This window comes from Furipterus horrens, unplaced genomic scaffold (genome assembly GCF_987537825.1).
Source record: "Furipterus horrens unplaced genomic scaffold, mFurHor1.1.pri manual_scaffold_1, whole genome shotgun sequence".
NCBI lineage: Eukaryota > Metazoa > Chordata > Mammalia > Chiroptera > Furipteridae > Furipterus > Furipterus horrens.
The window spans coordinates 141,096,092-141,109,419 of NW_028327171.1; the positions used below are offsets into that span (position 1 = coordinate 141,096,092).

Sequence of the window (13,328 nt, forward strand, 5' to 3'; positions counted from 1 at the left end):
AAGCCAATTACAACTATATTTTGTTTGCATTTTCAAACCCACAGATACGAAATCATTCACTCAAGTATATTTTTATTCAGCAGCTACTATCTACTAGGCAGCATCTAGGTACTGGGGATAAAAATGGTAAATGACAAATGTGGCCCTTGCCATCATGGAACTTACAGTGAAATTAAAATAAATAAATCAAGAAAAATAATTACAAATTATATGTAATGTTATTACAGGGGGGAATAAAGGATGCTGAAAGAGAGGGCTTGAGATGGGGTGGTCAGGGAGGGCCTCTCTGAAAAGGTGAAAGTTTAGCTGAGACTTGAAGGACGGGAAGGAATAAGCCAGAGGAGTGGGGAGAAGATGTGAGTTAAGTATTGCCAGCTGAGGGAGCAGCAAGTAGCAACAGGACCTGGGGCAGAAAAGAGCTTGATATTTCAGAGATAACAAGGCCAATGCCACTACTGCAGCAGATTATTGAGCTGACTGGAGTGGGAGATGAGGTTGCAAAAGTAGGCAGGGTCCAGCAAACCCTGTGTGTAATCTGAACTTTTACATAGGCAATGGGAAGTCACTGATGGTTTTCAATTAGGGATTATTTAATCAGGCTGTAAGTATTAGCAAATGGACATAAGCGTGAAGCCTTATTTCAATCAACTGGGAGTTTACTAAACACTTACTATGTGCCAGCACTGTGTGTCCAAGGTTGTCAAGTTGGACCTTGTATCATCAGTGCTAGCATAGGCTCTGGCTCTTAATACAAAAGCTCTTAATAACTGCTGATGAAAGGAAACAACAGGGAACAGGCTTAGAACAGAGCCAAAAGATAACTAGTCCGAGGGGATTTAGGCCAAACCATCTCACCCCCAACCCTTCCTCTCCTACATATAGTCAATCACCAAGAATTTCTCCTAAAAGAGGGGCGGGAGGCCTGTTAAATTTTTATTATTAGCAAGAGATGGTCAACAAAAAGAAATATAGGAGGACTGCCTACATAAAAAAAATTTGCTATAACATAGGGCTATGTTCTTTAGAAAGACAGAAGGATGAAAGGAACATGAATGCTCTTGTGTGAACCCTTGGCCTGCTTTAGCTCCTGCCTCCCACCTGCAGTTACCTCTGTGGGCCAGCTCGTCAGGAGACCAGCAGGTCCATCATGAGAATGAACCACAAAGGAGTATGAAGAAAGGAAAAATGAACAAGAATTAAGTCATTTAACGGGTGGAACAATGTGTCCAAGGGCAGCTAGGAGACCAAATCTGACCCCCAGGGAATAAGTGAGCATGAAGACTTCTCTAAGCGGGGAGACTTCAGAGAAGGGAAGGGTAACAGATGATCTGCATCCCAGATTTAGAGGCCCTGAAGATAGTTCCCCAGACACTAATACCATGTATTCCCTATACAGCTCCAAAAGCAAACGTATTTTCATCGATTAAGACCTTAATAAAAGGAGATTTTTTTTTCTCAAATAAACAAAGAAATAAATGTTGGGGAATGGAAGTACAATAAAAATACCTTTCATTTCCTAAAGGTTTTTTCCAGGCTATGGAAACAAATCACAACAAAGATAATAAACACCTATAAACAACTAGATTAGAAGCACACTTAAGATCAGACTCATAGATTTGATTATGTCAGAAATAAGTATGTTACTTCTAAAAGCAAAATTATGAAGGTGCTTACCCTATAGCCAGAACTCTTTTATTCAATAATACATTTTGCATCCATTCTGGGGGTGTTTGGGGGTTTTATGTCTTTTCCATTCCCTTCATTAAAAAATAATGATTTTTCTCTCCTCTGTAAAAGTGTATTAAAAATCCAGTGTGTCTTTTAAAATACAGTTGGCAAATTTCAAAGGGTAAATATATGGGAGATTTACCCTAGAGGACTTTAAGGTACAAAGTCTGTTAGAAATAATGTCTTGTATCCATATGAACCATTACTTGGGAATCTAAAATGTGATATTTTACATTTTAAATATGCTAGAAGGAATATTAAAAACATACACTTGAAGTTGCACGACCATGCTTAATGCCTTGGAAGCAGTGGGTTCACAGTGTTTCCTACTAACTATTCAAACACTTTTCAATTAGCAACTTGTGAAAATAAACCATGAACTTCATAACAAGAAACCTTTTTTCTTCCTGCAACTAGAAAATTTAACTTCTTGAGAACACTGACAAAGAAACACAAAGTGGAAGATCAAGTCTGGAGACCAGCCTTTAAGAAGCATGGTGACAGGGTTAATGTCCATTTTTGCAATGAAGATTCTATTAGGGTAATTTAAAGGTTAGTCATTCATATGTATACGTTAGAGAAAAGAGAGTGAGAGAGAGGAAAGAGAGACAGAGACAGAGACAGACTGAATGATTAGTTAAGGGGTTTGCAGTGTTTTTCAATCTCTATACTGCTGTCGTGAGCAACATTTTCAAAATAAAGTCCACATGGCTAAACTGAACAATACAGTCAATCAGAAGAGACTTCACTGCAATGAAATGTTGTGGACAAAGCCCTAAACCCTGTACAAATACTGGAAAGTTGCTGTGTGCACTGCGTGGACAGGAAAACAGATTGGTAGGAAAACAAACCAAATGAGAATCCCACAATTAGGCAGTATAGGACAGGGAAGTTGGTTGGCTGGGCAACAGTCATGTGGAAGCTTGGCCAATTTTCATAAATGAATCAGTCACATATTGGTGAGACTATGGGATGCTAGACTGCACCTACTGACAAAGTAATTTATACAGTGTCAGAACATCATCCAAACCTCAAGAAGTGCACACAACTGATAATGATATAAGAGAAGTGAGTTGGGCAGTACTAAAATGCTGCCCCTAGCCAAGTTCATAAACCAGCTAGAGAACTTCAGAGCATACCAGTTTGAGGATAATTTGGGAATTGCAGGTACTTAGCATCCTAAACAAAGAATGTTTCTGTGTATTCATGAGTCTACTGAATGATTTCTTAAATGTCACATGTAGTATTTTATTTGGATTTTAATTAAAAACTCAAAAGAAGAAAATTCAAATAACTTGTGACTTGCATGGCTGAAAACCAGAGAAATGTGCTGAGGGAAAATGAGAAAACCACAAATCACAAACCTAGAAGAGTTCCTGGTTCCCAGTTTCCAGCCTCCAGTAAGATTCAAGAACTACGATACTTCTTAAGACTCTGAAAAGCACCACACCCACTCCTAATAGTAAAATCTGATAATATAATTTATTCAAGAGGTACTTAGATTTAACTTACTTAATTTGTTTACCCTTCTCCAACAGAGTATAAGATAGCATAGTGGTTAAGAGCATGTTCATTAAAGAGAATGAACAACCCACAGCCAACATCATACTCAATAGGCAAAAACTAAAAGCCTTTTCCCTTAAGATTGGAATCAAGACAGGAATGTCCGCTTTCACACTCTTATTCAACATAGTACTGGAAGTCCTAGCCACAGTGATCAGACAAGGAGAAGGAATTAAAAGCATCCAAACTGGAAAGGAAGAAGCAAAACTGTCATTATTCGGAGATAAAATGATACTATATAGAAAGAACCCTAAATATTCCACCAAAAAACTAGAACTTACTAATGAATTTAGTAAAACAGCAGGATACAAATAAATATCCAGATACCAGGTGCATTTTTATACACAATAATGACTATCAGAAAGAGAAACTAAGAAAACAATCCCATTTACAATTGCATCAAAATAAAATAAGATACCTAGGAATAAATTTAACCAAGGATGTAAAAGACCTATATTCAAAAAATTATAGGACATTAAAGAAGAAACTGAAGAAGACAGAAATAAGTGGAAGCATATACCATGTTAATGGATAGAAAGAATTAACATAATTAAAATATCCATATTACCCAAAGCAATCTATTGATTCAACACAATTCCTATAAAGATACCAATGGCATATTTCACAGAACCAGAACAAATATTCCAAAAATTTATATGGAACCACAAAAGGCCCTGAATAACCATAGCAATCTTGAGAAAAAAAAGAGCGAAGTTGGAGAAATCATGCTAACTGATATCAAACTATACAAGGCTATCATAATCAAAACAACATAATACTGGCATAAAAACAGACACAGAGGTGAAGGGAACCAAATAGAGAGCCCAGAAATAAACACACACCTTTATGGTCAATTAATATTTTACAAAGGAGATAAGAACATAAAATGGAGTAAAGATAGTCTATTCAATAAATTGTGTTTAGAAAATTGGAAAGACACATGCAAAAAAACTAAAATTAGACCACCATTTTACAGCATACACAAGAATAAACTCAAAATGAATTAAAAACTTAAATGTAAGACTCAAAACCATAAAAGTTCTAGGAGAAAACATAGGCAGTAAGATCTTGGACATATATTGTGACAAACATTTTTCTGATATGTCCCCTTGACCAAGGGAAACAAACAAAAAATAAATAAACAAATGGGACTACATCAAACTTAAAAGATTTTGCACACCAAAGGAAACCATCAACAAAATAAAAAGATAACCCACTGAATGGGAGAACATATTTGCCAGTGATACACCTGATAAGGGATTAATATCCAAAATTTATAAAGAATTTATAAAACTCAGCACCAAAAAGAAAAAAATCCAATTAAATATGGGCAAAGGACTTGAATAGACACTTCTCCAAAGAGGACATACAGATGGCCAACAGACATATGAAAAGATGCTCATCAGAGAAATCAAATTAAAACCACAATAATATATCACCTCACACCTGTCAGAATGGCTATCATCAATAAACCTACAAACAACGAGTGTTGGCGAGGAGGAAGAGAAAAGGTTGGTGAGGAGGAAGAGAAAGGGAACCCTAGTGCACTGTTGGTGGGAATGCAGACTGGTGCAGCTACTGTAAAAAGTAGTATGGAGTTACCTCAAAAAATTAAAAATGGAACTGCCTTATGACCCAGAGATCCATTTCTGGGAACACAGATGAAAAAGCCCAAGACACTAATTAAAAAGAGTATGTACTCTCATGTTCGTAGAAGCATTAATTACAATAGCCAAGTTTGTAAGCAGCCCTAGTGCCCATAAGTAGATGAGTGGATAAAAAAAGCTGTGGTACATTTACACAATGGAATATTACTTGGCCATGAAAAAGAAATCTTACCTTTTGCAACAGCATGGATGGACGTGGAAAGTGTCATACTAAGTGAAATAAGTCAGAGAAAGACAAATACCATATGATTTCACTCACATGTGAAAACTAATGAACAAGCCGAACTAACAAGCAAAACAGAGACATACTCGTAGATGGAGAGCAGGCTGACAGCTCTGATTGGGGGCAGGTGGGTTAGAGGGCAGAGGGATCAAGGAAAAAGGAAAAAGGACTCATGGACAAGAGCATGGTGATTGTGGGGGTGGGGAGTATAAGGGGGATAAATGGTAATGGAAGAAATACATAAAAAAGAAAAATAATAAATCCAATCAAAAGAAGAAAGTTAAACGAGCAGGCCGGGTGTCACTCTGCAACATGGTGGTCAAACATGTTTCTCTAACTCTGCTACAGCACATTCTACCTTCAGTCCAATTAGCAATGATAAACATCCATTTGGAATTTTTTGAAAGAAATAATAAGGAAAGCCTATTTCTACAGAGAAATATGCAAATTAATACACATAAGGTAACTTGAAAATTTTGATCTACAAATACAAAGCTTTCAGCATATTTACAGTATACTTAAGGTATATTCCAGCTTATTAGTCTGCACTAATGTGGAGGGGGCTGCGTGAAAAAGAAGGAATTTTAATCCCATTAAATTTATTCTGGTTACTATAAAGATGTAAAATGACCGCTCTAGGTAAGCCTAACACTTCACTTACCTACAATTTCTTAAATCATCATATACTTTTATACTCCCAAATATGATGCACACTACAAAAAGGTGTTTTTGTAATTGAAATATACTAAATCATTAAAAAAGTTATATTTTAAGAAAAGGATGTTTTATTATTGAAGTATTATATTACTCAGAAGGTTTTATTTTTAACAAGAATAATTCAAAACAAGATATAATTTCCATGCAAAGTAATTAAATTACTAATTCACAAAAGAATTTTTGAGAAACCACCACCTTCCTTATTAATTTACCTATAATGCACTAATTTAGCCATACCTTTTTCATAAGGGCTAGGTACAAACAATAAACACACTAAGTAATTTATATCAACTATAAATGTTCATTTTCCCAAAGAAAGTTACATTCAGTGTTTCATAGGGAACAATTCATTTAAGAAAAAATATATAAGCAGAGGGAAGGGAAATTGGGACAACTGTAACAGTATAATCAATAAAACATATTTTAAAAAAAAGAAAAAAATATATCTGCTTAATGAAAAGCAAAGTCATGGTACCATTAAAGAAAATGACAAATCATAATACAATTATCAACAAACGAATACCACCTTAAGCTTTAATTTCACTTTATGCATTACTTGGCCTAAATGAACTTTCACTTGATTTATTTTCTGTCCAACTATTTGCTTTCCTCAACCTTCCTTGGACATTTAGAAAAAAGGTCAGGGATAGGGTCTAGGTACCATAATGATAATCAACACCTATTAGGACTTGTAGGCCTATAAGAAACAGAAAACCTAAAAACGAGACACTGTATCTCAAGTAACACAAGTCTGGATACAGGGAGAGCAGCAGTGGCGCAGTAAACCAGCTTCTGTCTTTAGCGGAAGATTTTTAACTAATGCATCCACATCTTTAATGACTATAGTTCCGTTCAGATTTTCTTTATCAAGTGAGGTTGTGTAAGTTATGTTTTCCTAAGAAATTATCCACATAGTCTAAGTTTGCAAATGTATTAACATAGAACTATTAAGAGCATTTCATCCTTTTTATTAATGTGTGCCTTATATGTAATTATAGTTTCTCACTCTAAAAATTAATTGTGCCTTGCCCTGGCCAGTGTGGCTCAGTTAGTTGAAGCATCATTCCATACACCAAAAGGTTGCTGGCTCGATTCTTGGTCAGGACACATGCCTAGATTATGGGCTTGGTCCCGGTCTGGGCACGTGCTAGAGGAAATCGATTCATGTTTCTCTCTCACATTAATGTTTCTCTCCCTTTCACTCTCCTTCAGTTCCCATCTCTCTAATATCAGTAAGTATGTCCTGAGGTGAGGATAAAAAATAAAGTAAAATAAAAATTAATTGTGCCTTCTATAAAAATTAATCATGCCTATGGTTTATTTTATTATTTCAAAATAACTACTTTGAGTTTGTTCATCTCAATTAGAAATATGCTTTCAATTTCACTTCTGCTCTTCTTATAGTTTTCTTCCCAAAATTACTCCTAGATTCAAGTAAGAGAGGCCCTGCACATCACAATAGAAGAACCTTAAAATAGAATTATTAAAGATGATGTGGCTGTGACTGTCACTTTAGTTGCAACCCACTTTATGATATACAATATGTTCATTATGATTCAGTTCTATATTTTAGTATCCATTATGATCTTCTGTAACCCATGAGTTATTTAGAATTATGCTCCTGCATTTCCTGACTTAGAGGCTTTTTTAGGAATCTGTAGATGATTTCCTTCCTGCACACACTTCAGAATGATTTCACCTGAGGGGCAAGAATCATTTGTGAAGAGTTGCTCACAGCCTGATGCAGATCCTGGCAGTAGGAGGCTGGCCAGGACACAGGGAAAGGGACGGGGAGGGGTGACGGTTTCTGCTACTCTGGTCCTCAGACACCTATTTTCATTCATTTCCAAAACTTTTGTTACTGTTTTGCCTTTTTTTGTACCAGAGACAGGACCTGATCACACTGTTTGGCACCTTACTGTCTGTCACTTAACATGTCTTAGAGAAGTTCTTGTAAGTGCATGCCCCGTGGCACAGCTGGATGAAGCGTCCTCCCCTCTACACCAGAGCTTGTGGGTTCCATCTCCGGTCAGGGCTCGTGCTGGAGGCAACCAATTGATGTTTCTCTCTCCCATTAATGTCTGTGTGTCTCTCCGTGTCTCTCTCTCTCTGTCTCTCTCTTCTCCTTTCTCTCCTTCCCTCCCTCCCTCCTTCCCTTCCCTCTCTCTCTCTCTTCTTTCTCCTCTCTCCTCTGACATTTTTCTCTCTTTTTCCTCTTTCCTCTCTAAGTATATCCTCATGCAAAGATTTTTAAAAAGAGAGAGTAGAGTGAAAGCTTCTTACTTCAGGTTATAGAAGTACAATATTTCATTTCAAGAATGTAACATAATTAACCAGTTACTTTTATGAAAATTAGGCAACCACAGCTTCAAAGCCAGTTTACCACTCTAATTTCCAGATCCCTCTTCAGATCTTCTCTTACTGTGTTCAGCTATGGACTTAAAAGAAAAGTTGTTACATTTTACAAAACATTTGTAGATGTTTCAGAACACAGAGTTTTCAGGAGACTAGATAGCTGTATTCCTCAAAATGGAAGTCTAACCCAGGCTCTTCCCAGCCTCCTGTGAGTCAGTTCTGGCAGCCCAGGCATTTTGTCCCCACCTTTTCACTTCATGGTTGCTGATATCACAACCACATTCAAATGCAGGAAGGGAGAGACGGTTTTCTCCTTTCATGAGTAAAAACACAAGCAAAAAAATCTTTGCTGGAAGAACACCCATGTCATGTACTTAAATCAAATTTGCCAAAACCTAGTGACTGACTGACTATTCCTAGCTGCAAGGAAAGCCGAGAAAATTTGACTGGAAGAAGATTATCTTGACAAACATAGGTCAATCTTGCTTCACTCCCAGGGGCTGGGCACTTAGCCCCCCAAAGAAAACTATGATTCTATTAACAAGAAAGGATTGTTAAGTGGGCAATAATCAGTATGTGCCACAATACCTCAGATGGAATGAAAATATAACCATAAGCATCTGAGAGTGAAAAAGTACTTTAAGTAACAGTGATTCTTTCAGTTCAGTAAAGATACTGCAAAAAATAAATAAACAAAATAAAATAAAATAAAATATCTTTGATGCCTAGTCTATATATATTTTAGTAAAATAGAAAGGCTTGATCCTGGGACAAATGACTCATACATTTCAGAACAGAAAATTGAGGCACATCCTCAAAAACATTTTTTCTGCATTTTGTGAAGTTTCCAGAAGACTAAGCTTTAATAGTACCTAAAAATTATAATAATTACTACTTTTGAAAAAGATAACTTCTGGAGCTTTTGTAATCTATAACACTATACATAGCAATCTGTGAATCCTGATATATCCCTCTTTGCTGTCAAGAAAAAGTAGAATCCAACTGATGAATTAAGCTGAAGCATTTAGCCTTTTAGTAATAAAATATTTTCCAGGGAACAAGCTTATAAGTGACTACATATACAGAAGTCAGAAAATAACATGCCCCTCTATTTAAGGTCTTTTTCATCAGACACATTCCTACTTGTTCTCAGTAACTTTGCATAGTAGGCAATATTAGTGCTTGCTCATTTTCTCTTTATGAATTTTGGTGATTTCATTTTCCAAATATGCAAAAAGTAATCAGAAAACAAAGACTTTTCATATCTTTAAAAGTCTCTACAGAGATCAGATTTATCTGGTGTAATAAAAGATTATTCTTGTATTTCAATGTAGGATTGAGTGAACATATTTTTTAACTTAGTATAAGTTTTCAAGCTGCAACTATTTGTCCAAAAGTATTCAGAAAAGTTATTTGTTAAAGAGCACATGTTATCATTGGTCATCTATAACTGTAAGTTAAACTGGTGAGGTAGATCTTTTAGTGAGGTCTGATTAGATTAATACAGTTAGCTGCATGGCTTATGTGGCCGACCTTGAAAGAACACAGATGCCATTGTCAGAACCTGGAGGTTCTGGCTATGAACAAGTAAAAAACTTTACATCATGACTTTCCAGAAACCTACTTCCGAAATAAAACTGCTTCCAAGAGCAATGTGATGGTTAACCTCAAATGCTTTTGGCCTAAAAGGGTGTGGGGAAGCCATTGGCAAAGAAGTGTTTGTTTGCATGCTATCCACAAACATATTTGTAATGCAATCGTTTCATTCTGAAAAACTCCATAATCAAAATGAAATATAACAGCAGATATAGCAATGGTTCATTTCAATGTTCAAATCACTGTAGAAATTTATTATATCAAATGGTAATGTTAAATGAAAATGTGCCATAAAGTCAACCAAATTACTTGACCTCAAGTAAAATACAATTAGTGCAATTAAAACAATTAAATGAGATGTGAAAACAACTATAAACAGTCAGATTTTAACAAAGCAATAGTCTTATCACTACCTTTAAAACTTTTATATTGATATATTCACCGAAATCTCTCATACTACTAGTGAATCAACAATATTCACTTAGTAATATCAGAATACAAAATGTTAAGTTATGTAAGGAAAAATACAGTTTAATTAGAAAAATACAAAATTTTCAATAGGCCGCGGAACAGCATTGACCTTTAAAATCTTTCCAAGCAATGTGACTTGAGTGCTCACTACTATTCCATCTGACAATCTGAATTCTCAAAGATGATGCATGGTTTTCATATATCAAAAGGGTTATTCTCTGAATTCCCCACATTACTACTAAAAACAGAAACCTCTATTTGAATTTCAAGCTCCTTCCTCCCTTGTGACTGCTCCACCTTGCAAGCAGCAAGTAGGTGCGGCTACTGAAGCCAAGGTGGGCACTGCAGCTTGCACGGTGCCCTTTCTCTAACAACCTGTCTGCCCTAACTCAGTTAATTACCAGCCTGGCACTCCCCACTCCTGCCTAAACCCATGCAGTCCTACCTAGAATGGCAAGAACATCAGACATGTACACCACAGCAGGAAAATCTTCCACTATTAATAATCAGGAGACACTTGGCAGTACGTTCAAAAAGAGAATAAAGAGGTAGAAATGTTCAAAGGAACTCCATTTTACTTTTTCCTCCTAAAACTCTAATCGGTGTTTCTCATCCATCCTTTTAGTGTGTCCTATAAGACTTTCAAATAGATGCCCCTAGTTCCCACTTCATAACAAACCAGAATTCGTAAGTGAGGTCTGTGTCCCCCAAATCCACTCATCCTTCAAGATTAAGCAAATTTTCCCAATTATAAATAGCCACCTACAGTTTTTCATGGTAAAAACCAACTTCTGTGTTTTTCATGCTCTCATTGCGTGTACATGTCTATCTCTATCTCAATAGTCTTTGAATCCTGTAAGGGCACAGACTTTGGTCATATCCATCTTTAAAACCTTAGCTCCTAGCATAGAGCAGGCACGATAAACTAAAACAGCATGCCCACTAAAATGGTGTTGGAGGTTATGGAACCAAAAAAAAAAAAAAAAACCCAAACAAACCACACGGTGCCCAAGATCAACTCTCTCAGGCCCAAAAATGTCAGCCATACCCATACTTGTGCATGTGATAAAATCACAAGACAAATGAGAAAAGGCATGTAGGTTCTAGGCGTGGTCACTGTTCAGCTGGTGTGGCTTAGTGAACTGGGCGCCAGCCTGCAATCTGGAAGGCTGCTGGTTCGAGTCCCAGTCGGGGCACATGCCTGTGTTGTGGGACAGGTCCCCAGCTGGGGGTATGAAAAAGGCAACCAACAGATGTTTCTCTCCCTCTCTTCCCCTCTCTCTAAAAATAAATTAATAAAAAATAAAAATAAATTAACAAAATCTAAAAAGAAAAATTGTATTTAAAATAAAGGACATCAGGAAATACTTTTTAAATATAGATAGATAAATAAATAAATAAGGTCACTTTTCTATCAACCTGGTGTCCTCGGAGTGTAATGTACTCTGCTGCTCTGAGCTCTGTACTGCAGTCATACTGACCAATTCCATAGTTGGAGAAAATCCCATAGACATTAATAGAAAAACAATATCCTTACACCGCTACATTAAAAACAGGCTGAAGCCCTGGTCAGTGTGGCTCATTTGGAGTGCTGTCCTGTAAGTGAAATATTGTGGGTTCGATTCCAGTCAGGACACACACCTAGGTTGCAGGTCTGATCCCTGGTTGGGTTGTGGAGCCTATGAGAGGCAGCCAATTAATATTTATTACATCAATGCCTCTCTCTCTGTCTCTCTCTCTCTCTGTCTCTCTCTCTCTCTGTCTCTCTCTCTGTCTCTCTCTGTCTCTGTCTCTCTGTCTCTCTCTCGTTCACTCTTGCTCTCTCTCCTACACCCCCCACCCTAAAAGCAATTAAAAATGTCTTTGGATAAAGGGGAAAAAAATGCTGAAGATGCAGCCTCAGCTCTAATTACCTGTAATGCTCACTGACAGGAATATTCTGAGAGAAGTATAAAGCCGATGTCCGTGCTCTCCAATGCCACTTCTTCGCGGGAAGAGTATAAATAACACAGTTTTCCAACTCTTCCTGGAGCAGGTCCACCAGCTGTTTATGGGACCCTCCATAGAATGCTTCAATCATAAGAATACTCATTGGCCCTTCCAGCCGTCCCAGGTTCTAGACAACAAGCAAAAAAACATATTTTTTCAAACATGTGTATATGTGTATAAAGATTTTTTAAATAAAAATAAGTTAAAAGATTATACCCAGAAAACAAATACAAATAATTCACAAACATTATTTTTTTAAATAGGTTTGTCCCACTTTTTAAAATAAGAGGACATAAAGGATGTTTCGATTTTCTGATTTTTGTTTTCTTCATGCTCTAAGATTATTTCCACAATGACTCATTTTTCCTCCTACTCTAGGAAGTTTAAGCCCTTTCCTAATTGAAGTGGCTTTGATCTGACTCACTAAACTCAGGACTAGCATGGCCTAGAATTGTATCCAATCTTGGACAGTCTCCCACTCCAAGCACCCTTTATTTGTAAGGCTCTTTCCAGTTCAGATGTTCTCTGATTCTATAATTCTCATACTGACTCATTTTTAAATTCAGCAGCTATCAATGCCCCCAATGAATCCATATTTATAAGAAAGCACATTCATATTCAAATTTCAGTTCTCTAGTGTTATAAATCTTAGGATATAACTTCTTGAGACACTGGACGAACGATCACTTCCTCACAATTGTATATATCCCACTCCCAAAGAACGACCAAAAAAGTGAAGCTATACGCCTATTAACCAGCAAGGTTCCTAACTTTCTTTAAACAACAAACCCATTAAGAGAGAAAAAGTAGTGTTATTTATTAAAAACATGGTAAAATTTTCATCACAGAGAACTGGCTACCAAGAAAATTTTTATTTGAAAATATGACTATTGTTAATGTGCTAGTGAAATAAAAATATATGTATGAACATAAAAACTTTTATGTACATTTCAAATTATATGCTATTTCCTATTACAAGGAAGAAACATAAACACTACATTGTTACAAAATATTCCAGA

At 36.4% G+C, this 13,328-nt stretch overlaps 1 protein-coding gene across 6 annotated transcripts in view; it reads right to left on the bottom strand.

Moving 5' to 3' along the window:
• Positions 1-13,328, bottom strand: part of QTMAN (queuosine-tRNA mannosyltransferase) — a 337,069-nt gene that overhangs the window by 259,054 nt on the left and 64,687 nt on the right. For all 6 annotated transcript variants that reach the window (XM_090267339.1, XM_090267328.1, XM_090267334.1 and 3 more), the window contains exon 2: positions 12,234-12,436. In XM_090267339.1, the coding sequence (XP_090123465.1) occupies positions 12,234-12,412 (179 nt within the window). In that variant the 5' untranslated portion in view covers positions 12,413-12,436. The remainder of the gene's footprint in view (positions 1-12,233; positions 12,437-13,328) is intronic.